This window comes from Eurytemora carolleeae, unplaced genomic scaffold, assembly GCF_000591075.1.
Source record: "Eurytemora carolleeae unplaced genomic scaffold, Eaff_2.0 scaffold238, whole genome shotgun sequence".
NCBI classification, from domain to species: Eukaryota; Metazoa; Arthropoda; class Copepoda; order Calanoida; family Temoridae; genus Eurytemora; species Eurytemora carolleeae.
Genome location: NW_019396256.1, coordinates 232,228 through 258,379, shown reverse-complemented (window position 1 = coordinate 258,379; position 26,152 = coordinate 232,228). Strand labels below are relative to the sequence as shown.

The 26,152-nt window shown below is 32.3% G+C and overlaps 2 protein-coding genes and 2 long non-coding RNA genes across 4 annotated transcripts; 2 read left to right on the top strand and 2 right to left on the bottom strand.

The window, feature by feature from the left end:
- Positions 1-765: 765 nt before the first annotated feature.
- Positions 766-4,474, bottom strand: LOC111699487 (uncharacterized). Its single transcript, XR_002764762.1, has 4 exons — positions 4,404-4,474; positions 3,287-3,337; positions 1,442-1,502; positions 766-888 (listed from the first exon to the last, which is right to left on the bottom strand). It is a non-coding gene; the product is annotated as an uncharacterized LOC111699487 (long non-coding RNA).
- Positions 4,475-6,408: 1,934 nt separating this feature from the next.
- LOC111699480 (guanine nucleotide-binding protein G(q) subunit alpha) lies at positions 6,409-10,464 on the bottom strand. Its single transcript, XM_023470173.1, has 7 exons — positions 10,166-10,464; positions 9,580-9,696; positions 8,766-8,848; positions 8,300-8,369; positions 8,203-8,225; positions 6,738-6,797; positions 6,409-6,418 (listed from the first exon to the last, which is right to left on the bottom strand). Exons 1-7 carry the CDS (start codon positions 10,211-10,213, stop codon positions 6,409-6,411), a joined length of 411 nt encoding a protein of 136 aa, XP_023325941.1. The 5' UTR covers positions 10,214-10,464.
- Positions 10,465-17,113: 6,649 nt separating this feature from the next.
- Positions 17,114-24,815, top strand: LOC111699485 (uncharacterized). The gene is made up of 7 exons (XM_023470176.1): positions 17,114-17,296; positions 17,969-18,110; positions 19,033-19,110; positions 19,367-19,434; positions 22,883-22,988; positions 23,303-23,373; positions 24,110-24,815. The coding sequence occupies exons 1-7, from the start codon at positions 17,268-17,270 to the stop codon at positions 24,162-24,164; spliced, it is 549 nt and encodes a 182-aa protein (XP_023325944.1). The 5' UTR covers positions 17,114-17,267; the 3' UTR covers positions 24,165-24,815.
- A 419-nt stretch (positions 24,816-25,234) lies between these two features.
- Positions 25,235-25,848, top strand: LOC111699486 (uncharacterized). Its single transcript, XR_002764761.1, has 2 exons — positions 25,235-25,313; positions 25,564-25,848. It is a non-coding gene; the product is annotated as an uncharacterized LOC111699486 (long non-coding RNA).
- Positions 25,849-26,152: the final 304 nt, after the last annotated feature.

Genomic DNA, 26,152 nt, shown 5'->3' with positions numbered 1-26,152 from the left:
TCACTCGAAATTTGTATTTTCATCATTATATTTGATGTTTTTATTGCCTGCGCTATTTCGCTTCTATATATAAATAAAAATAGAAAAAAGAAGAAAACAAATTTTTTGTTAATCTTTTACATTTTTTTAAAATTCAATGATTCTACTTAGCAATAAAGATCAAAACCAAGATTCACTTGCGAAACTCCAGTCAAAACTTTAACACTCCTCTTTTGTAATTTACAAACAATGGTTTAATAGAAATTACAATCCTGTTTATAAACCACCTCATCTATAGCAATAGCAATAGTTATGGTGGAGATTCTGCTTGTCCACTCTCACTTTCTTGGTGCTCCAGTATACTCNATATATATATCACATGATTAAGCTAATCATACTACGTATTCATTTGAAAAGTATTTTAGATGAATAACGGTTTTCTTACGTTTAAGTTTACAAACAAAGATAATAATGTACAACGTACTGCAGGTTTACAGAATATCGTTTTACCCAATATATGTATTGCAGATACCTGGCGCTTAGAAATACACTTGCACTTTAGTCTAAATCTTCTGTTAAAAGTTTGTGGCAAATCATAAGCATATATTGGTATCGTAAATCTTAAAAAACGAAAATTGTAAACATGGCCAAAAAGATCCGTAAAGAAAGAGTTTTTAAGAATTTTTTTTTGGTTTAAATTTTGTTTATACATCAAAACGGTTGAACTAAAAATGTCCAAATTCTTTTTGATAAAAAAAACCAAAATATTAGAGATTGAGAGGTGTGAAGCGTTGAAATATCTGTAACCTGATCGTATTCGCTTGCAGCACATAGGAACATGAGAAGAAGAACGTCCTCGAAACAATGAATCCATTTCTTCCTCTCCGACCTTTGACCTCCAACATCTATCTAAAAATAAGAAGTACTGCACCGACTTATATTTATAGGCAGCCTTGTGAAGTAGTACAGTAATGACAGAGTACACTAAATGAATAATTATCTTTTAACGAGATTAAAGTAGTATGTGCGTCAGGATTTCCCCAATTAATTAAGTACTGCATGTCCATGGGTAAAAAAAGTGGTGGCTCAGGAAGGTTAAACTAAAGGCAAAGGCGTTGCTCATTTGATCCTCTACATATTTGATACCCTTTCTTCTTCCTTTGATCCGATGCTCTCCTTTCTTTGATCCGATGTTCCTTCCTTTGATCCCCTGCTCCTTCCTTTGATCACCTGCTCCTTCCTTTGATCACCTGCTCCTTCCTTTGATCCTCTGCTCCTTCCTTTCATCCCCTGCTCCGTCCCTTGATCTTCAGCTCCATCCTTAGATCTCCTGCGCCTCCCATTGATCCCTTGATTCTTCTTTTGATCCCTTGCTTCCACTTATGCTCCATTGATATCATACTCCTTTGCTCAANCATATCCCAGCGGAGTCCCCCAGCCTCTGTTCCCCCCTGTTCCTTACCATTATAATCTCTTTTGAACTAGTTTTGAAAGCGTATTCCACTACACCAGTTGTCATCACTCTGCAACAAAAATTAAAATATATTTTCTGAATTATAATTTTTTTTTCTGTCCTTTAACTTATTCATCTTTTAGTTTTGCTTTTAAAAGATTTATTTAAGCATGATTCTACTAATTTTATTATTTTACAGATTTTGTGTGTTTTTATGTTCAATGATAACCATTAAACTGTGGAATAAGAAAACGACTTTATGACACTTCAGTTGTGCATTCAGTAAAGACCCATTTTAAGTTCTAAGTTCAAGCTTTTGGGTAAAATTTTTCCTTTATAAAAACATCAAATGCGCATAATATTGCTATACAATGTCGTCATCCTCTTCCACAACTTTATAGTTCTCACTGTTTAAAAATATTTAGAAGAAAAACGACGACTGTAAAACAAGAAGTTCTTACTACTGCCCAATAAAAACTGTACAGTTGGACTAAATTGTAGTTCACAAGTTGGCGTTAGTTTTGATAAAATGGCAGAATTACTCACCAAAGATGAGACTGTAAATACGACTTGAAATATGACGATCACAAGAAATTGAATTAAATTTTCTGCAGAATAAATAAAGTCTTCAATGAATTTTTTATTAATATGACGACGAAAGAAACAAGATTACAGTCACAAGAACTCATTAATATCAAGAACTTTTAAATATAAATTCCATTCAATCGTCTCCAAGCCTCACCCTTAGTAACGCTGTAAATCTGACGATTCCCTAGGGCAAAACTCTTATCAAGGATATCCTATATATGATGTATAGCTTCAGTAACTGAACTTGAGATTCACTATGCAAGCTTTTTAACTGGGGTTTTTTACTTTTTACTTTTTAACTGAGGTTTTTTACTTTTTACTTTTTAACTGGGGTTTTTACTTTTTACTTTTTAACTGAGGTTTTTTACTTTTTACTTTTTAACTGAGGTTTTTTACTTTTATCAAACTTAGCAATATCTGAAAAAAAATAAAAAGTGCAAAAACGTTCTGAAAACGATTTTTACGACATTTTCGTTTTCGCATCGTTTTTGAATCGTTTTGGGGTCGTTTTTTGCCAGGGTCTCCCAGGGTCCAAATTTGACATTGTAAAAATTTTTTTAGAATTAACAGTTAAAAATATTTGCTTTTCTTGCAGCGTCACATTTTAACCTAGAAAGAAAATATAAAGAAAAATAAAAAAAACTACCAGAAAACAAGCTACCATGAGGGACACATCACTATTCACTATGCTGAACCGCTTAAAACGAACCGGATGAGCGCTAGAGTCAAGAGTTTGAGAAATACAAAAGTACTTCACCGTATTATAAACTTCACCTGATTTGAAGAATATCTTGATCTGTCGGTAAATAACCCTGACTGGTCACCCTTTAAAGATACTGCAGTTATACAGCTTCACCTGATTTGAAGAATATCTTGATCTGTCGGTAAATAACCCTGACTGGTCACCCTTTAAAGATACTGCAGTTATATAGCTTCACCTGATTTGAAGAATATCTTGATCTGTCGGTAAATAACCCTGACTGGTCACCCTTTAAAGATACTGCAGTTATACAGCTTCACCTGATTTGAAGAATATCTTGATCTGTCGGTAAATAATCCTGACTGGTCACCCTTTAAAGATACTGCAGTTATACAGCTTCACCTGATTTGAAGAATATCTTGATCTGTCGGTAAATAACCCTGACTGGTCACCCTTTAAAGATACTGCAGTTATACAGCTTCACCTGATTTGAAGAATATCTTGATCTGTCGGTAAATAACCCTGACTGGTCACCCTTTAAAGATACTGCAGTTATATAGCTTCACCTGATTTGAAGAATATCTTGATCTGTCGGTAAATAATCCTGGCTGGTCACCCTTTAAAGATACTGAAGTTATATAGCTTCAATTCCTGTATGTTTTCTGCAGTAGAAAATGCACAAGTCACTTTTGCACAGAAATCACAATTGAAAATAATCACAGTGAAAACCAGAAAACTTTGAAATGGGATGACGACTTTTAGAATCAAGTTGTAAGTTTTAAAAGTCCCATGAACAAAACCATTCTATACTAAATTATTGATTCAATAAGTGTCTAATAAAACTATTTGCTTTGTAACAACATCAAATACACTTAAAGGGACTGTAAAGGAAAAATGTAAGGGGGTATAGGCTAAGAATCTCAGTATCTGATTGAGACCTGCAAGAGTTCTTTATGATGTTCTTGTCTCGAGAAATCGATATAAAACTGTGTCAAAACGTACCAAAACGTATAAATGTAAGATTTTGTATAAGATTAAACAGATATTCACAAATGCGCAACCAATCTGAAAACGCAGATATCCCAGAAGCTTCTCATATCCCAGCGGAGTCTGAGAAGCTCAGGTTTGCTCCTATTATCATTGGAATTTAATACTTTTTAACTTTTAATAGATATTATTGATAATATTATTTATACCAGCACTCCCAGTGCAGTATTATTGTCATATGTCTCCGTCTGTTTCACGTGACCAGTTTACTGCACTGCCATTGGAGGGAGTTCTGGTCACGTGATACAGACGTATATCTTACATATATACGTTTTAGTATAATTTTGACACAGTTTTATGTCTATTTTTCGAGACAGGAACACAAGTCTTATAGATATGGTTCTACTCCTAAAATTCTCCGGTTTCCGCTTTAATGTTGCTTCCTATTCCGTTTTTTTTCTGGTTACCTCTGTAGTTTTTGAAAATTGTAAACATTTGATTTCCTACTCATACTTTGCATGGATGGTCAATTATAATTAAGCTGATGATCCCTTCAAAGTATAAGAAAAAATGAAAATCGTTTAGAAACAAAAATATTTCAATTATCAATTTTTTTAGTTATCTTAACTTATGTAAATATTACATAAAAATTTAATACATTAAAACGTTTAAATAGTATAAAAAATATATTTAAACCTTTGAATATTGTCTAGAAAATATGCGCAGCAGTCTGGTAGATCAAATTCTCTTCTTCTTCTGTACACTTCCTTATAATAATAAAAATAATTGGAACCAAATGTTGTAGACCTTAGATATTTCAAACTATGAATTCTGTTAAATCAAATAATCAGAGTTTGAAATATCGAAGGTTTGCAACATCGGGTTCTAAAGATATCGGGGTTTAAATATTTAATTTTGTTACAAAGATTCAATTCCTTTCCAATTTATTATTTATTATCACATTTCGAGATTTACATCAAAAATGAAACATTTTTATTGAGATCAATTAAGCTTAAGTATCTTATCGGTAATTAAGAAATAAACAATCAAGTCGCTGTCCAATTCACAATTTGAATAGGAATTTAAACTGATTACCAATAAAAACGAATTTTCCATAATAAACAATATGGAACATTTTTGCCTTTTTAACATTTTACATTTTTACATTTTAATAAACTTTTACAGTGATAACCAGAAAACTCTGCAATAGAAAGACGACTTTTAAACTTAAGTTAGGAGTTAGGACTGAAACTAGTTCAATGAACATTAGACATAGAAATTGTACAGTGTAAATAGATCTTTTCATTTTAATTGTTCTTTGCTAAGTTACTAATAAAAATGTTTGCTTTGTAACAACATCAAAACACTGTTCACTAAAAGATCAGAGTCCAGCAGATTACTGCAGTTCAAACCGAAAGCTTAGTTGAGGGTGAAGTATTGCTATAATGTCGTCTTTTTATTCATTTGTTTTCTGGTTATCACTGTATAAAATATTTAACTCAACACTGTCCCTCCTGGGGTACTTGAAAACCAGGATATGCTGGGGGGGGGGTCAATTTGACCCCCCCCCCCCCTCCAAATTCCATGTTTGATGTCCAAATATTGCAAATGATGCATTATTAGAAAGCTCTTTGCAAAACAAAAATAGATTTTTTTTGCAAAATCCAGTTATAAAGTTAAAATGTTTGCAAAAAAATGTCCAAAAATTGATAAAATTTACATTTTTGTTAAGCCCTTGACCATGCCATTAAAATATGCAAATAATTTGCAAATTCTTTAATAACCCGATGTTTCATTAAGAAAAACTAAAAATGTGCAAGTTTCTTTTGCAAATAATTTGCAAAAAGTTTCTTTGCAAAACTTGTGCAATCCGTTTCCTAATGTCATATGTTTTCCAAAAAGCTAAAAGTTATCAAAATCTAATAACTGAACTTGGTTAAAAACTAAAATTTAGGTTGTTCCAGGGAAAAAAATTACCCCCCCCCTGCAGCAGGAAAAGGGTTAAGGATTCTCCTTTTTTCCCAAGCACTATTATAACAATTGCATCAGACTCTTAATTCAGATTTTTTTATTTTCAAAGACCATTTTTATTAAACAATAAAAAGGTGTTTCTGATTTTTCAAATGTTAAAAAAGAAAAATAATTCAAAAATAAAAAAATAATCATTTTATAATTTCCTTTTTTAAGAGAGAGATATACATTTATGATTTATGATTTATGATGAGACACACGACCAGATGGCATGCATATTAGCATAACTATATATAGTATATCTAATATAAAACAACACATCATATATATGTTGCCGTGGGCCCAGGCCCCCACCCCCCTCTCTAACGCCTCTGCAAAATTAATATTTGATATTTGGTAGTTAAAGAAATAATTGCGTTTGTGTACAGTGGCAAGCAAAAAATAGTGGATCGAATGACGTTCGTTTTCAACCTTTAAATTAAGCAATAAAGAATTCTATAAAAGTTTGTAACTAATTTATTTCTAAAACTTTGCATCGAATACTTTCAGAGATATATTAATAGTAATACTCTAAAAAGTCTTCAGCGATATTTCTCAAAGGAAGGATGAAGGCGACTATTATTTACAAGTTTATGGTTATCTCTGTATCTTGAAAATATATTTTCTGGTTATCACTGTATCTTGAAAATGTCGAAAATTCGAAATTTCGGTAAGTTTGTGTATGCTTTAACTAACTGCAACTGGAAAAGACAAAAAATTAAAAAAAAACATGTTAAACCAAAACAATATAAAGTATTAATTGAAGAAAACTTTACACTTGACATACATTGAACTTTCTTTTATAAATTGATGATAACTGCCGACTAATTAAGTGGAAGACGACATACTACAACAACAAAATTAATTGTCTTTACTCTTTACACTTTACAAAGATACTTGACTTCATTTCATAAAACCATAATAATTAAAAAAGAATATTTTCTCCTTTAAATAACACTTTTCATATATTAGAAATTATCATATCATATATAAAAATTTGTTAAAGATTAAAACTTCTACCTGTGCTGAAAAAGTCGATCTTGATCTTTAGGATTTTCAGCCAGCAGTTCCATCAGCTTACTGATTTTAAAAGAAAAAATAAATTAGTTTGACCATGTATATAATATATATATATAGATCTAGAGATTTTTTAATAACTAGAATTCAAATATAACTTTATAACTCAAATTCAAAATTTACATTAAATATTACCGCAAAAATGATGTGCGCGCTCTCACGCAAAAATCGAGTAATATTTTTCCAATTACGCATTTAAACTTATGCTAAAAAGAAGCTTGCTTCATTTTTTGCATCCTAGCAATATTCTGGTATCCTACCTAGCAATATTCTTATCCTACCTAGCATTATTCTGGTATCCTACCTAGCATTATTCTGGTATTATACCTAGCATTATTCTGGTATCCTACCTAGCAATATTCTGGTATCATACCTAGCATTATTCTGGTATCCTACTTAGCATTATTCTGGTATCCTACCTAGCAATATTCTGGTATCTTATCTAGCAATATTCTGGTATCTTATCTAGCAATATTCTGGTATCCTACATAGCATTATTCTGGTATCCTACCTTGCATTATTCTGGTATCCTACCGAGCATTACTCTGGTATCCTACCTAGCATTATTCTGGTATCCTACCTAGCATTATTCTGGAATCCTACCTAGCATTATTCTGGTATCCTACTTAGCATTATTCTGGTATCCTGCTTAGCATTATTCTGGTATCCTACCTAGCAATATTCCGGTATCTTATCTAGCAATATTCTGGTATCCTACCTAGCATTGTTCTGGTATCCTACCTAGCATTATTCTGGTATCCTACCTAGCATTATTCTGGTATCCTACCTAGCATTATTCTGGTATCTTATCTAGCAATATTCTGGTATCCTACCTAGCATTATTCTGGTATCTTATCTAGCAATATTCTGGTATCCTACCTAGCATTTTTCTGGTATCTCATCTAGCAATATTCTGGTATCCTACCTAGCATTATTCTGGTATCTCATCTAGCAATATTCTGGTATCCTACCTAGCATTATTCTGGTATCTTATCTAGCAATATTCTGGTATCCTACCTAGCATTATTCTGGTATCTTATCTATCAATATTCAGGTATCCTACCTAGCATTATTCTGTTATCTCATCTTGCAATATTCTGGTATCCTACCTAGCATTGTTCTGGTATCCTACCTAGCATTATTCTGGTATCCTACCTAGCATTATTCTGGTATCCTACTGAGCAATATTCTGGTATCCTACCTAGCATTATTCTAGTATCCTACCTAGCAATATTCTGGTATCCTACCTAGCATTATTCTGGTATCTTATCTAGCAATATTCTGGTATCCTACCTAGCAATATTCTGGTATCGTACCTAGCATTATTCTGGTATCCTACCTAGCATTATTCTGGTATCTTATCTAGCAATATTCTGGTATCCTACCTAGCAATATTCTGGGATCCTACCTAGCATTATTCTGGTATCCTACCTAGCATTATTCTGGTATCCTACTTAGCATTATTCTGGTATCCTACCTAGCAATATTCTGGTCTGGTATCCTACTGGTAGATCTTCATTATTTTGATTCAGTAGAATTTGGATACATTGTATACAGTTCCTCAACACATCTGATCTAGAAAATAGATTTCCATGATAGTCGTAGTTTTGAATGAAATAGTAAACCAATTGCTGGGTAATGATGTAAACAAACTTTTAGGTCAAAATGTAAACATATAATATGGGTTGAAATCTTAACCAACAATGTGGGTTAAACCCGTTAAATGTAAACCAACAATATGGTATAAAATGTAAACCAACAATATGGTATAAAATGTAAACCAACAATATGGTATAACATGTAAACCAACAATTTGGGTAAATTGTTAACAAACAAATGCATACTAACAATTGGGAAATATTAACACAATGTGGCCGGGAATGTAGACAAATAATTTCGATTTTGAATTAAACAAACTTTGTTGGTAAAATGTAAACAAACAATTTATATTATGTAAACAAACAATGTTACCTGTACTGTTTAAGCTGCTCATCTGTCCAAGGACTCTGATTCTTCTCAGCGTGAATAATTCTCATTTGTTTGATAAAGGTAGACTTAACAATAGTAACAGTGTTAATGTCAAGGTCATTGTCCAAGTCAAGTGCAAAGTCAAGTTCAAGGTTTAAGTAAAAGTTAAATTAAAGATTAAGGTAGTGGATAGCAAAGGCCATATACAAAGTAATTGAGTTTTTGCCACAAAGTTCTAATTTTCACATCCCTATATCTTTGCAACCCGCGATGTTGGAGATTTTTTATTATAAATTATGTTAGAACATATAGTCTAAGTTTGAAATATCAAAGGTTTACACCATCAGGTTGCAAAGATATAGGGATTAACGAATTAGAGTTTGTGGCAAAAACTCAGTTCCTTTAAGGCTGAAGTCAGTGTCAACTTTAAGACTAAATAGCAATGTAAGGTCAAAGTCAAGGTTAAATAAGTTAAGGCGAGTTTCCTAATCAAGGTCAAGACCAAAATAAAAGTTTAATTTATGGTCAAAGTAAAGACAAAAAAATTCAATTTCATGGTCAAAGTCAGTGTTGAAATGTTTATTTTGCTTTGTGTTCAAAAAATTAGATTAGATACGATAGTTTATAATTTATTTGATCTTTGTTCTAACATCAAAACTTTTTTCTCTGCAAACCCATTTAATATTCTATTAAGAAACTATTATTTAATGCAGAAATCCAAAACAAATCTTTAGATCGTTTGATTGAAAGAGTTTTAGGTCGTCTTTAAAGTTACTTTCTTTGTGGGTAACCCTGTACTCTGTAGGGTTAAAATTACCTTCCCTGCCTCCCCACAACCCAGCAGAAGAATTTTGATTCTATTTTTCATTTTCTTCTTTTCTATTCTTATCTCTTCTTCTATTTCTTTATTTGTTTTTATCATCTCTTCCATGGACTAATAAAAGAATGTATTCATATTTTTGAGAATTTGTTAGATTTTCATTTGATCCATTTATCTTTTTTGATTCTTAGCTATATAAATCTTTAAATAAAAAAACATTTTGACATGATATTCTAAATAAGATTGCACCGTGTCCCTGCAATCATAATGATAAAAGTTGAAAATGTTTTGGCTAAGTATCTAGTAATTGAAACTACGACCAAATGATTAAAAAATTTGAAAGGTTGATTTTGCAGACCACATTTCGGAAATCCCAAAGTAATGGAATCATGTGTTTAAGAATCTCTTTATCGTAAATAGAAAACGATTTGAAAGTTTCTCAAATTGCTTAACCCTGAAAAGGCTTGAGGGAGGCGGGTGTCTTACTCTTTGTAACTTGAATACATCCATGTTTTATGAAATTCCAGCCTTTTTAGGGTTACAGCTAATCTGCAAAAAATAATGAAATTTTTTGGACAATTACCTCTTTGATGCATGCAAACCCAGCTCCATTGTTGCAAATGCCTGACATCTTTAAAGGGACTGTAGACGTAATTTCAAGTGACCCCACTTACCCTGGACTCCAGTGGACTAGCCACTTACCCTGGACTCCAATGGACTAGCCAGGTTGAGATGTTTTTGGTTTCTTCTATTTCAATTTCGCGGGTTTTGTCTTGAATTCCCCAATCTTTGAACTTACTGAGTTGCCTTAAAGGGAGTGTTCGTGAAAAATGAAAGGGGGTATAGGCTTACTGCGATAAAAAAGCGCTTTTAATCGCTACTAATCTTACTTCTATCTGTTGCGTCTATAAGGAGAAACTTGTTAAAGACGTCTCATACCGAATAACTTAGCGCCCAACAAAATCAGAAAATTGCAACATACAACTTAGACCGTAAAAAAATAATTTTAATTTCAAACAAATCATTCAGATATTAAAACCTATAGTCATCGATTATCTTTCGCCACATTTGTATATAGTTTATATTAATATTAATACATTAATTGTCTTAACCTAACCTAACCCAAAATCCAAAATAAGATGAGAGACAACATATAATTTAACATTAAAGATGCCGCAGCGCTCGCCCCCCTAGCCCATCCTAGCTGCAGCACTTGGCCCAGAACTTGTCTTAACCCGACCTAACCCAAAATACGATGAGATCACAGCAAATTTATTAAAATAAAAAAAGTAGATTCAACTTTTAAAACATTACAATAGAATGAATTTTAGGACGCATCAAATTTATCCTCTCTCTGTAATACAAATTATGTAGAGCGCCATTGAATTGTAGGACAAATGATGTTTCTCTCTCTCAGTAGGACAATTGATGTGTAGGACAAACGATGTGTAGGACAAATGATGTGTATGACAAATTGTGTAGGACAAATGAGGTGTAGGACAAATGATGTGTGGGACAAATGATGTGTAGGACAAATGATGTGTAGGACAAATGATGTGTAGGACAAATGATGTGTAGGACAAATGATGTGTAGAACAAATGAAGTGTTGAATAAATGATGTGTAGGACAAATGATGTGTAGGACAAATGATGTGTAGAACAATTGAAGTGTAGGACAAATGATGTGTAGGACAAATGATCGCAGGACAATTGATTGTAGGACAAATGACATAGCGCCGTAATAAAAGTATAAGAAATTCAAGGCAAAAAAGCTTTGTTTAACAGGTCAAATTGGGATCGAAAGTCACAGCTTGCTGGGATAAGGACCGAACTGTTAAATCCGCACTTTTTAGAATGTCATGTCCAATTCACAACTATACCTATATACGCGTTACTGATTAATAATATAATAAATAAAATATTCATAAAATATACATCATTCAGAAACCATTCAGGAAATTGTGCTAATCGAACACTGTTAAAGCTAGAAAACGACTTTGTCGTTCAAATTATTTGAAAGATGAAGGTTTAAAGGGTATTGTTAAAGGGTACTGTATGGCTCTCTTTAACTGGAGGGTCAAGGGAAATCACAAGAACAGTTCCTTTACTTAGTTGAACCAAATTAATTGTTTGAGACTATAGAGACATATCTGGTGTCTTATCAAGCCGGGGTTCCTCGGCATAACTTCCTATTCTTACATTACCATATGTATGGATGATACAGGGTTCTCAATCAACATGACTACATGTATGGATGATACAGGGTTCTCAATCAACATGACTACATGTATGGCTGATACAGGGTGTCCCAATAAAAATGATCAGATGTATGGCTGATGTAGGGTGTCCCAATGAACATTACCACATGTATGGCTGATACAGGGTTCTCAATAAACATGACCACATGTTTGGCTGATGCAGGGTGTCCCAATAAACATGATCACATGTATGGCAGATACAGGATGTCTCAATAAACATGACCACATGTATGGCGGATGCAGGGTGTCCTAATAAACATGATCACATGTATGACTCATACAGGGTGTCTCAATAAACATGACCACTTGTATAGCTGATACAGGGTGTCCCAGTAAACATGACCATGTATAAATATGATACAGGGTTGTCTCAATAAACATGAACACATGTATGGCTGATAAAGGGTGTCTTAAGAAATATGACCACATGTATGGCTGATACAGAGTGTCCTAATAAAAAAACATGTATGGCTGATACAGAGTGTCCCAATAAACATGAGCATATGTAAAGATGATAGAGTGTGTCTCGATAAACGTGGCAATATATATGACTGATACAGGGTGTCACAATAAACGTGACCATATGTGTAGCTTATACAGGGTGTACCAATACACATGACCATATGTATAACTGATACAGGGTGTCCTACAAAACATAACTATATATATAGTTGATATAGTGTATCCCAATAAACATGAACATATGTATAGATGACGCAGGGTGTCTCAATAAACATGACAGTTGTCAGACAACTAAAAGATCGCCTTTGATCTTTGATATCAGTATCTAAGGCTGATCAACCTTTTTTTACAAATCCAAATTACCCCTCATTAATATGCCTGGATTGATACGGGTTTGAGAACATTGAGCTATACCTGGATTGATACGGATTTGAGTAGGGCATTTACTACAGTGTAACCACATGAAACTGAGGCGGTTAAGGTGTCTTCTAACTGTTTTTTTAAGTCTAATTTTACCAAAGTACTTTAAAAGTAAAATTTATGTTCGAATACACTTTAAAAATATTTTTATTTTTTTTAACTTTTTAAAACATAAGTGAAATGTTGACAAATATGATGACGGAAAATAAACGAAAATGCGCGAATTTTTATTTGGTAAATATGTGAAATTATATCAATAGTTTCAATGCGTGCCGCGGGATCGCGGTTAAATTGCTCCCCTATCCCTTTTTTTTGTTAATGAATCATATTTAATCATATTTTAATTACATATGCATTATATTTCAAAGCATTGAGAAGTGAGATAAAATAAAAAAAACCTTTGACCAATAATTTCGGGTTTACGACCAACCCCCAACGCCCGTGGCCTACTCACTCACTAAACCCACCCAAGGAAAAGTGTTAAATTTAGGTTTCTTTTCTTTTGACCAATGTTTGTAAGAATGTTGAACTGCGCCTTAAATTCATGAAAGTTTATATTTACGCAGATACACCTTTTAGGTTTTAAATATGGCCGACAAATTCTTGCTTTAGAGGAGAGTGAAGAGAGGGGAGGTGTTGGTAAGGGGAAGGGATTAAGGTTATGTGTATAAATATATTATTTATTTATGCAGATTGCAGAAATATTAAATGTAAATACACCTCGAAACTTCTAAGAAATATCTGGATTTAATTATAATGGACATGCATTGGTACAATAAACAGTGAACACATATATAGTAATTCCAGTGATATATATTAGGTAAACATTTTTTGAGGGGGGGGTGAGGTGGGGGGGGGGAGAAGGGTTTAATATCTTATCTTATACCGCGGCGCGTAAACCAAATCTTATCTTATACCGCGCGTAAACCAAACCTTATCTTATACCACGCGTAAACCAAATCTTATCTTATGCCGGGTGTAAACCAAACCTTATCTTATACCGCGGCGCGTAAACCAGCTGTTAGCCATATATTTATGACTTGGTCAGCAATTAACATTTAACACTTTCAAACAGACGAGTTTTTAGAACATTTTTGTCAGATGAAGATAAAAGTAGATGATTTATTTTTTGTCAATCCAATTTATTTCTAATCCATGGATTCAGATAGTACAAACCGATCCTTGAAGCAACTTTGTGTTACAGTGTTACCTCTTATATGGGGAAGTTGCTTAAATATACACCCGGCCTTTATTAATTTTGTGATCAAGTTGCAAAAATATAGGAATTATAATTTTGAGATAATGTCGAAATCAGTTGTTTTGAAGAAAAACAATCATACAAATCATAGTTAACAAATTGGAAAACTTAGCTTGAATCGAAATTATAAATCAAAAAGGTTTATTCTTAAAGGGATTGTAGATTTAACTAAAGACGGACACATGTCATGTCGGATTTAGAATGGTACCCCTTAAACCTTTATAATCTAAGCAACAATGTGGAAACTTTTTTTGATTGCAAACTTTTTTACGCTAAATATTTTTCTATGATTCTGAAGCAAGAAATACGCAAGGCGGGGTTGTAGAGAAAGCAGAAATGAAAATAATAAATTAGTAACCGTATCTTGAAATTACGTTTTCTAGCTGTGATTTAGCTGCGACTTCCTCGCCTAGCCAGCCTGGGAAATCGCAGCTAACCCACAGATGGAGATTGTTTAACGAATCGGATAAAAGATTTAGTATTTCTAACCCCCCCCCCCCCCCCTTCCCCGTCAACCAGCGTATACGGGTTGACCCATAGACATTGCAACTAAGAAGTATAAAAGTTCGAAACATGTTGTCAATCCTAATCAGTCGACAGTCGACAGTCGACAGTCACTTCGAGTTTGCAACAGAGCTAACGTGAAAATATAGGGTGTCTCTGGGTGTCTCATATCATATTGAATCGAAGGGAAAGCTCCATATTGGAATTTTTGGGACATCTATATATACTATGCTCGTCCATGGGTGTTCGTTTGTTTGTTTGATACGATCGGGTCCAAATTTTGTGTGGGACTTTACATGTCCCCAGGGAAGGTTTATGAATGATCAAAATTTCAAAAATTTGTCTCCAGCAAAATTCGATTTCTATTAATAAAAAAACGAAATTTTTTATAAAATTCGCAAACTTTTTTTTTTGGTTTTGTATTACAATGAATACAAAGAGAAAATGTTCCCAATTGAAATATACGATGGGCGCAAAGCACCCTTAAAGCCTAGTAACAAACAATTTAAAAAGATTAAAACAAAGTTTATTTTTACTGGTGATTTCAAATTAGCAGATATAAAATACAAGGGCGTTTGAGCAATATATATAGTTTCGCGTTTATTCTTTGAGATTATCTAATATTTTTTGGAACACTTTGTATATAATGTGATCAAAGCAAATTAAAAATTCAAAACCTATAAATTGGAGCAAAATTGGGATTTTTGAAGTGAACATTTTTTTTAGAAAGGGGGGTTCGTTTGTTTGTTTAATAATAGCTGTCACTTGTCATGGTCATTTTAATACATCGTTATTATAAACTATAATTCGTTATAATCCTCGTTTATCAGCTAAAAGGATAAAATTATGTAAATAGATGATATAAAGTGTATTAATCTTAGACCATTTCAGTCTTGCAGAATGGGAAAACAATTTATAAAGTTGCAAAAATTATCAGCATATTCTTGTTCATCTTATCTGAAAACTGATAAATTTATGTTGTGGTTTCTTTATAGAAGTTACTGAAGTTACTGAAGCTTACGAGGGAGAAAATAGATAGAGTTGCTGCCAGAGAGAAAACGACGATATTTTCCACATTGTTACTCCAAAAAAGGTTTGAAGGGAACCTCTGAAAATGAGGTAGTTAACTCTGAAAATGAGGTAGTTAACTCTGAAAATGAGGTAGTTAACTCTGAAAATGAGGTAGTTTACTCTGAAAATGAGGTATTTAACTCTGAAAATGAGGTATTTAACTCTGAAAGAATGAGGTGGTTAACTCTGAAAATGTGGTAGTTAACTCTGAAAATGAGGTAATTAACTCTGAAAATGAGGTAGTTAACTCCGAAAATGAGATACTTCCCCTGAAAATGTGGTAGTTAACTCTGAAAATGAGGTAGTTAACTCTGAAAATGAGGCAGTTAACATCTGGTATTGGACGTATTCGCTCTACAGTCTCATTAATAAACATTTAAATTACGATGATTGAAAGCTTTGAATTCAATTTTTTTACGTTTTACACTTAGCCCACTGATGATACAGTTAACGCGTAAATTTAAAACTATTCACCAACTGTCATGTTTTATGGACACCCTGTAAGTAATTAATTCAATCATATTTCTCTGTCACATCCCCGGACATTTGAGAGTTTTTTAACAAACTTTTAATTACCCCTTTCCAATGTACGCTTCATATTCATATTATGTACTGTACATATTAAAAACGAGTTATTTTTTCTTATTATGTACACAAATTTACACTTAGTTGACTAAAGTCAGTAGATCAAAGTTACTGGCTTGAATATTGTGAACATTTTTGTTGATTCACATTTTTCGTTTTGTTTATTCTATAAAGTTCTAACAAAGAGAAACAGAATCTTAATGCAGTTAATGATTCAATTAAGAAAGATTAAGTTATGTCACAGGTGTCCTGTATATGTTCCTGATTAGTCTGATTACAACCTGATGTGCAAAATTATCCTCCTTTATCCTTAAACGCAGTATAGGAGAACAGTACCTGGATACTCCGCAGACGGATTGGGTCTCCTAGAGATTATCTGAACTAATTCCAAACTTAAATCCGTCCTAAAACCAAAGTCTATCTGTCCTGAAACAAGTGTTCATCCGCCCTGAAACAAACCGAGTTCATCCGTCCTGAAACAAGATTTGATCCAACCTGAAACGAGAGTTTAGTCGTCTTGAAATAAGTGTTTATCCGTTCCTAACACTAGGTTATCAGTCCCTAACACTAGTTTATCCGTTCATAACAGTAGTTTATCAGTCCCTAACACTAGTTTATCAGTCCCTAACACTAGTTTATCCGTTCCTAACAGTAGTTTAACTGTCCTAAAACTAGGCTATCCGTCCTATTCCTAGTTTATCCGTCCCTTAACTTGCGTTTATTCGTTCTAAAATTAGGCTATCCGTCATATAACTAGTTTATCTTTCTCTAAACTAAGTTTATCCATCCCTAACGCTAGTTTATCTGTCCCTAACACTAGTTTATCTGTCCCTAACACTAGTTTATCTGTCCCTAACACTAGTTTATCTGTCCCTAACACTAGTTTATCTGTCCCTAAAAGTATTTTATCTGTCCTAAAACCAGAGCTTATGCATTCTATAATTTCACGGTATTAAATCCATTTAAAAATTTAGATTGAATAAAAATAATTTCAGAAAAGTAATGGCGCAATGACGAAAACATAGTTGGGATAAAAGAAGTGAACAAATAGCGATCTCTAAAACTAATATTACCGAAGAATCTGAATCTGATTTACTGTAAGAACCGACAAGATCAGCCAGTTAAAGATGTACGAAAGAAACGGCAGCCTTTCCAGGTAAAAGAAAAATAATAGACACTCCTATTTCTGTCTTTAGTGTTATGTCTAGGGTTTCTAGCGAACGAAAACTTTTGAGAAAACATGCAAAAAAATGCAAAATTTTTTTTTTCGTTTTTCGCGAAATTTCGCATTTTTTCATGAAAGAAAAAAAACTCCGCGAATACCTTAGGTATTGTAGCTGCAACGACTAGATGCGCATAAGAAGCTCAGTATCAGAAGTTTTCCTTTATCATAATTGCCAATTTCTCACTTTTTACTTTAATAAACGTTTGGTGAAAATTTTCGCATTTTTCGCTAGCTAACGAAATGCGAAATTTTCGGCGAACATTTTTTATATTCAATAATTTATGAGCTTTCAATCGGGGTTTCCCGGTAAAGTGACTTGCGGATTTCGGCTTCAGAGAAAGTTGAAGATTTTGTCAGAATCTATAAAATCTTACACTTTTCTATCTTAAAAATGACGATACTTTCCGAATCTTACGTTATATTCTGGGTACCATTGTGAATCGGGGCCTGCAGCCATTTTAATTTAATAAATGGTCACTTATAATTACAACCAAGGCACTTCTATACTCTATAATGTGAACATATTCTTCAACAGTTTTACTTAAAGCTGAGTTTTAAAATATATTTCGTTTTTTGCTCCCATTGATGAATCTTTTACTTCAGGGTTTACCAGACCTCCTACCCCCTGGCGGTGAGCTCGTATATTGAGGACGAGGAGAGCCCGGAGCAGGATGTATTCCAGGACCTGGAGCAGGAACGGTTCTTTAACCTTATCTCCGCTCTCAAACAGTCCGTGTTTAAACAGGTAAGTTTACCGCGCACAAATCGTTAAAATGTAAAGTGTTTACAATGCATACAACTAAAAACAGAACCCTGTACAGTGTACAGCCTGAAGGGTAGCTGAGTCTATATTCGGATAAATTAAATCAGTTTCTTTTTTGTTTTCGTTCAAACAAATTAAACTTGACATAAATGTAAAAAATGTATTCACGTAAATATATCAAGCATTAACCTCACTAATCACTGACCAGTGGTTTTATAATTGACGAGAATTTTTTTTTTTGTCAAAATGAACAAAAAAAGAACAAAAATGATCAACTCACTCAAAAGAAATTAAATTGCAAAATTATAGTATATACAGGGTGAGTAAAAAAAAGTGATTAGGGGCGTCTGGTGCAAAATTGTACGTTTTTTTGTGCAACTTTCCTGTACGGTATATTTTCTACATTTTTTGGAATTTTCTTTTGGTATTCCAATGGCCATAAGAAAATCCGCGATACTTGTTTTCTCTTAAAATCAAAATTTTATAAAAGCAAAAATGTGAATATATATTATTTCTATCTAATTCTAAAATTTTATAAATAATAAAACGCAGAATTACAGAAAATTCGCCAAATAATAATGAGAAAATTTGCAATTTTAGTGCGGGTCTAATTTTTAAGGAAAAGTTTTTTTTTAATGGCTTCTCAGTTTCCAACTGAACAGTGCATATTTATAACTTTAGAATATAGGAAGAAGAAAGTAACTAGAACATTTAAATAACTTTTCCTTATAAATTAAAAATTGCGAATTTTCTCATTACAATTTTGCGAATTTTCTATGTTCCTGTGATTCAATTGATAAAGTTTTAGAATTTTAGAAGTAATATATATATACACTTTTTTGCTTTTCTGAACTTTGATCTGAACTTTAATAACACACTTTTTTGACTCATCCTGTGTATCTAGGTTATCAAGAGCTTGGAGAAGGTTCTCGAAATTGATAAAATCCTTATATCACCGCAAACAACTCTCCAGATATTAAAGGCAAGGATTATCTTTAAGCTGACCGATGAAAGACGACATTTCAAGTTCTTTTTATTTTATTTGATTTTACTAAAAACATATTCTTGGGTTCTTAACTTGTCATTGTTTTAAAAGAGATAAGACTTTATTAAATCCACTTTACCCATATTTAGAGGAAATTGGAGAAGAAAGGTTATAGTAAATTATTTTCAATTATGTTACTTTGAAAGACGACATCTAGAACCTTGCGTGAAATTTTGAATATCTGTTTGTGCAGGAAATGGTTTATCAGGGAGAGCGTGAACCTTGTGGGGTACGTGGAGGTACTTTGGTAGTTCTTTTCAGGTATATTGTAGTCTTGGTTCAAGTATATTATTATTATAGTCTTGTTAAAGTATATTATAATCCTGTTCAAGTATATAGATTAGGGTCTTGTTCAAGTATATTATATATGTCTTGTTCAAGTAAATTACAGTCCTTTTCAGGTATATTATAGTCCTGTTCAAGTATATTATAGTCCTGTTCGGGTATATTGTAGTTTTTGTTTAAGTTGATTATAGTCTTGTTCAAGTATATTATAGTCCTGTTCGGTTATATTGTAGTCTTTGTTCAAGTTGATTAGTCTAGTTCAATTATTTTATCGTCCTGTTCGGTTATATTGTAGTCTTTGTTTAAGTTCATTATAGTCTTGTTCAAGTATATTATAGTCCTGTTCGGTTATATTGTAGTCTTTGTTCAAGTTCATTATAGTCTTGTTCAAGTTGATTATAGTCTTGTTCATGTATATTATAGTCCTGTTCGGTTATATTGTAGTCTTTGTTCAAGTTCATTATAGTCTTGTTCAAGTATATTATAGTCCTGTTCGGTTATATTGTAGTCTTTGTTCAAGTTGATTATAATCTTGTTTAAGTTGATTATAGTCTTGTTCAAGTATATTTTAGTCTTGTTCAAGTATATTTTAGTGATTATAATCTTGTTTAAGTTGATTATAGTCTTGTTCAAGTATATTTTAGTCTTGTTCAAGTATATTTTAGTCTTTATTAACGTAAATTATAGTCTTGTTTAAGTATATTTTAGTCTTTTTCAAGTAAATTATAGTTCAAGTATATTACGGTCCTATTCGGGTATGTTGTAGTCTTTGTTTTAGTGACTATAGTCTTGTTAAAGTATATTATAGTTCTGTTTAAGTATATTATAGTACTGTTCAAGTATAGTATAGTCTTGTTCAAGTATATTATAGTCTTGTTCAAGTATATTATAGTCTTTTGTTCAAATATATTATAATTTTGTTCAAGTATATTATAGTCCTTTTCAGTTATATTATAGTCTTGTTCAAGTATATTTTAGTCCTGTTCAAGTATATTAAAGTCCTGTTCAAGTATATTATGCTCTTGTTGAAGTAAATTATAGTCTTATTTAAGTATATTATAGTCCTGTTCAAGTATATATTATAATCTATGTTTAAATTTATTAAAGTCTTGTTCAGGTATATTATAGTCCTGTTTAAGTGTATTATAGTCCTGTTCAAGTATATAATAGTCCTGTTCAAGTATAGTATAGTCCTGTTCAAATATATTATAGTCCTGTTCAAGTATATTATTGTCTTGTCCAAGTATATTACAGTCCTGTTCAAGTATAGTATAGTCTTTGTTTATGTATAGTATTGTCCTGTTTAAGTATATTATAGTCCTGTTCAAGTATAATATAGTCCTGTTCAAGTATATTATAGTTCTGTTCAAGTATATTATAGGCTTTTTCAAGTATATTATAGTTGTTGAAGTATGAAGTCTGGATAGCAAGGACACTTCTCTCCACAACTGAGTGGAAAGCGTGACTAATCCCGAACAAGATATAGTAATAAAGATGAATACAGAAGGAATACAGAAACTCAAAACATCAGGGATGAAGTACACGCTGATGCAGGTTTTAAGGGGGAACAGAGCCTTTAATAGACTTTAAATCAAATACCATAAACTGGTTTTTCACCCTTCTCAAAATGGAAACTGGATTATTCATGGAAGACCTCTGACAATGATAGGCAAAAGACACACTCCCCGTGTTTTAAAGTTATGGGACAGCATGCTTAGCGGGTTATTTTTCTTTAAAAAATCTGTCCACGTGGGAATACACGTTAAAAGTGAGGACTATGGTATATCTCATACCTGTTACCCTAACACCCCCCATCCTCATCCGCCTACCTCCTAAATTCTAACCTTATCCTACTTCACGAGCAGATATAGTGGAACTCAGAAACTGCTTTGCTGTGGAATCTTAATCAAAACTTTCTGAGAGAGATCATCATTGGTATCATGGGTGTTCCTGTCCTAGGGGGTACATCTGAATCACCTTGAACCTGGCCGAATGCAGTTAAGGCTAGGAGGTCTTTTAATTTCTTTCTAACTTACTGCAAGACATTGATACATGTAATGCAGCTGACAAAGGGAAGTTCTCATTACAACAATGTCAGCAATAAACCTGCATAGATGGCTGATATCAAAAACAACTGGAATAAATATAGAAACTCAAGAGCTGATATTGAAATACTACAAATTGCCTGATCAGCTCTCGAAACTGCATATTAACCCTCCTGGGGGGCGGGGGTATGCAGCTAATTGAATGCAAAACAGGACAGCCAGGAAACGAGAAGATTGGAAAAATGAGTATCTGCATTCTGCATTAAATACATGTATCAATTATTTGTTTCATAAAAAAATTATGAATAAAAAATTGATAAAGTTAAAATAGTTGTTGAAGTATATTTGTTGACTTTAAAAGTCACTATAATAAAATAAAGAGATCTAAAATGGATATTTCTAACATTTTAAGTATATATTATAATCTATGTTTAAATTTATTAAAGTCTTGTTCAGGTATATTATAGTCCTGTTTAAGTGTATTATAGTCCTGTTCAAGTATATTATAGTCCTGTTCAAGTATAGTATAGTCCTGTTCAAATATATTATAGTCCTGTTCAAGTATATTATAGTTCTGTTCAAGTATATTATAGGCTTTTTCAAGTATATTATAGTTGTTGAAGTATATTATAGATCTGTTCAAGTATATTATAGTCCTGTTCAAGTATATTATAGTCTTGTTCAATTATATTATAGTCCTGTTCAAGTATAATATAGTCCTGTTCAAGTACAATATAGTCCTGTTTAAGTACAATATAGTCCTGTTCAAGTACAATATAGTCAGCTGTTCATATTTATTTTAATTTTATTCTTGTGTGTAGCCCTGTTAAGAATTTGTTGTCATTTTAGAATTGCACATAATACAGTGAAACCCTTAATATAGAATACATCGAAAGAATTCATCAAATGTCGTATTCTTCACTCTCTGATAATGGAATGTTGCAGATATTTAGTGTTTTAATTAAATGATTATATGGAACTCTTTAAAACTGTTCCTGCATATTCATGGCTATTTATTTATTTTCGCAAACACTGAAATTTATGTAATATAGAATAAAACTCGTTGAAAAATTGTCAAGACGACATTTGATAAATTCTTCCGATGTATTCGTTATTAAGGGTTTCACTGTATCTATCCCAAAATAATCGTGTCTTAATCTATAAACTGGAGGGTTATATGTGTTTTACAAATTAGAACATTTTTAGTACTATACATAAAGGGGGGTGAAGGCACGCCGTCGCACCCGAGTTTCTTCCTTTCTGAACAAATTACGTCACAAAATGGATTTTGCGGCAGCGCACTCACCCATAACCCTTCTTAACCGCACCTGTTTTGTCTTCCTTATCCTAAAATACAAACCTTAATTTTTCTTGTTTAGGGATCGTAGTGGACTAGAGAAGAAGATAGGTCGGTTCCCCCTAGACTCATCTACCACTCCAACCTACCAACTCATACTTACACTCATAGAAGCAACCAATCTCAAGGTAAAAGAATGTCAAAAATGTCACCGATACCGATTTTTGTTTGGTAATATTTTGTTTTCTTTCGACTCAAAAATGTACATCGATAAGTCACATTTTATTATTTTACAAAAAAAATGTTGTGACAAAATATAAAATAAAAACTACTTTTTTCCTGAACCAAATTGATGTACAAGGTTTTCCTCTAAGATATTGATACCAAAATTAGGATTAATTTTACGAATTTTTCGAAAATATTGATCTACAAGTCTTTATAAAAATGTCATTTTGTTCAAAAAAATGTTTTTAAATGCACCCTTAACCTTATTTGTAATTAGGTTTCATTTGAAAACTTACTGAGACGGTTTTCTGGGCATGGTGCCCTCAAGTTTCTAGGGAGCAAATTCAGGTATAAGAAAGATGAAAGCTTTCAAGAGAATTATTTATTCACTTTTTTCCTCATTATTTTACATTTCACAATTCACAACAGTAACTTTGTAAGGTTTGTCTGATCAAGATTAAAGAATGCATGACATGATTTAAATATTCGTTTTCTCTCAGGGGTCCATATAATTCCATTTCTGATCCCAAATGGGATCAGGGTTTAAAGTACATTTAGGGGCATGGAAGTACACTTTATATGTCATTGTGAACTTTGATAAGTTTTTGTGTACGTGTACTACACAGAAATGTGTACTGCATTTGGGGTGTTAAAAGAAGTAAATATTAGTATTTAATATGAGAGATAAATTATAATATACAGAAAAATAAACACTCCCTTGCAGTACACATTCTGCAGTATGGCATTTTTTCTACAACTTGACATTATACTTCCAATTGCTTACAATAACAACATGGTTTATTTCTGCCCCTAATACCAATCAATGAACATTTGGGATTGATCTGATGGAATTATATGGACCCCTGTTTCTCTTCTTTATATATCCATTTTCTCTTCTTTAAATATCTATTTTCTTTTCTTTAAATATCCATTTTCTCTTCTTTAAATATCCATTTTCTCTTCTTTAAATATCCATTTTCTCTTCTTTAAATATCCATTTTCTCTTCTTTTCTCTTTTTTAAATTGAAGCCTACTTGAAATCACAACCGACCACCGTCCCATTGTTTTAAGTTTTCCTTTTTAGATTGGAGAAGAAGAAACTTTATAGATCATCCACCAGCTCAACCGGATCAATCTAGATCCGGTTTTTGAAAGATCCGGATTCATCTAGACCATCCGACATCCAAATGCGTGTTTTTAAAGTATACCATGGACTCTATGGTAGTATTTTTCAAGTAACCGGATCCTATAGCACAATTACCGGATCCTATAGACGATCTAACCGGATCCTATAGCACAATTACCGGATCCTATAGCACAATTACCGGATCCTATAGCACAATTACCGGATCCTATAGCACAATTACCGGATCCTATAGCACTTTTACCAGATCCTAAAGACGTTCTGATTATCAATTACCGGATTCTTTAGATGTCTTCATCGGATCTAGTTCCTTTGAACCGGATCTTGAGATTGTGGGTTTTCTTTTTATCTCATAATTGAAAACTCTTCGAATTTTATCCGGCTGACGCCATTTTTCATTTATTCAATAACACTCGCTAGTAATCAGGCAATTTATCAAATTTGAATCTTTTAACTGAATTGACTTATTTATTGTTTTACCCCCTGATGGAACTGGTTAAACGATTTTGATAAATTTCCCGATTTTTGGCAAATTAGCGATCCTCGTTCCCAACATTCGGGCAGAGTGACTTCCACGCGATTTAACTATTTTAGTAAATTATTTTCCGTTTAATTTTGATGAAACCTACATACTGTGATATGGAAACAGTACATATATAAATAATATATAATATAAACATAATGACCAAGGAATATTTTCTCTAAAATTTTACCAACATTTTTAAGCCTTATCGATTCTTCAGAGGTTGGATTTAATGAATAGCGATTAGCGACAACTAGCTAAACCAGATCCACTTAGTTAAACTTAACTTCTTTAGTTAATCTCGTCGGCACTAATAATTTATTATTAATAGGAAGATTTAGATCAACTATTTGTCTCTCATTCATCAAATTCTGACTCAAGAAGTTTTTTTTGGCTTTGGATATGGAAAATGATAAAAATAATGAAAATTACGTTCGCAAATATTTTTTAGAAAATATTCCTTATTTTCAGCTTTATATCTCTGCTTTATATAAACAGGCTGTGATTGATTTGAGTATAAATATTAAAAAGTTTTAAAGGAACAAAACTGTTAACAAAATATTAGATTTTTTCTTTTGTTCTTGATAAAACTAAACGTTAAATTCAAATCTGACAACCCCAGTTTAAAACTGTTAAAAAATGCATTTTTACATTTCCCCCCCCCTCTCCATTGATATATGTGGTTCTTGGTTCTTTAAAAACAATTCATATGTATCGAAAAAGATTTTATCAATGGCCCTATAATTTTGATATAAAATGTTGAATTTTGTTATTTTTCTATGACTCGACGCTCTACATTTTTGGTCTAAAATTGTTAAATTTTGTCATTTTTTCTCATTTTTATTGTATGTTGTCAACATTTTGTTTTTAGATTTTAATAATTTTATTTCTTTATAAACTTCTGGTTGCAATTTGTCCAAGAGATTTTTATCCTTTGTATTGTCGGGGCCTGTTCAGGATTATTACCAGGGTTGGTTTAAGGTTATATTCAGGGCTGGATGTTAATAATTGAGGCCCCAATCATAAATTTTTTCTCTCAATTTATAGAAGCAATCGTATGATTAGTTAAACCCTATACTGTATTTTGTTAAATAGTTAAATATAATATGTATTTTTTCTTGCAAGAACATATACTAATAAAGATTATCAAGTTAAATGTTTTTTTTTTCCTCCTACACATATACTTAGAAAGAAAAATAATTTTTTACAATTTTTTCTTGTTTGTGATTAATCCCGTTTTCTGCATTATTTATATAATAACGTTTTAGAATTTAAATGCTGCTAAAATAAAATTATATATCTATATATAATAAATTGATGATTGCATTAAAAGCAAGAAACAATTTGTTTTTTTTATTCAAATTTAACACGTTCCCTTAATTGGATGAATAATTTGATTTTATTTAAGTTAGTTTAAAAATATTGCTTTATGAACAGGTAATAAAGGGAAAGTTTTAGGA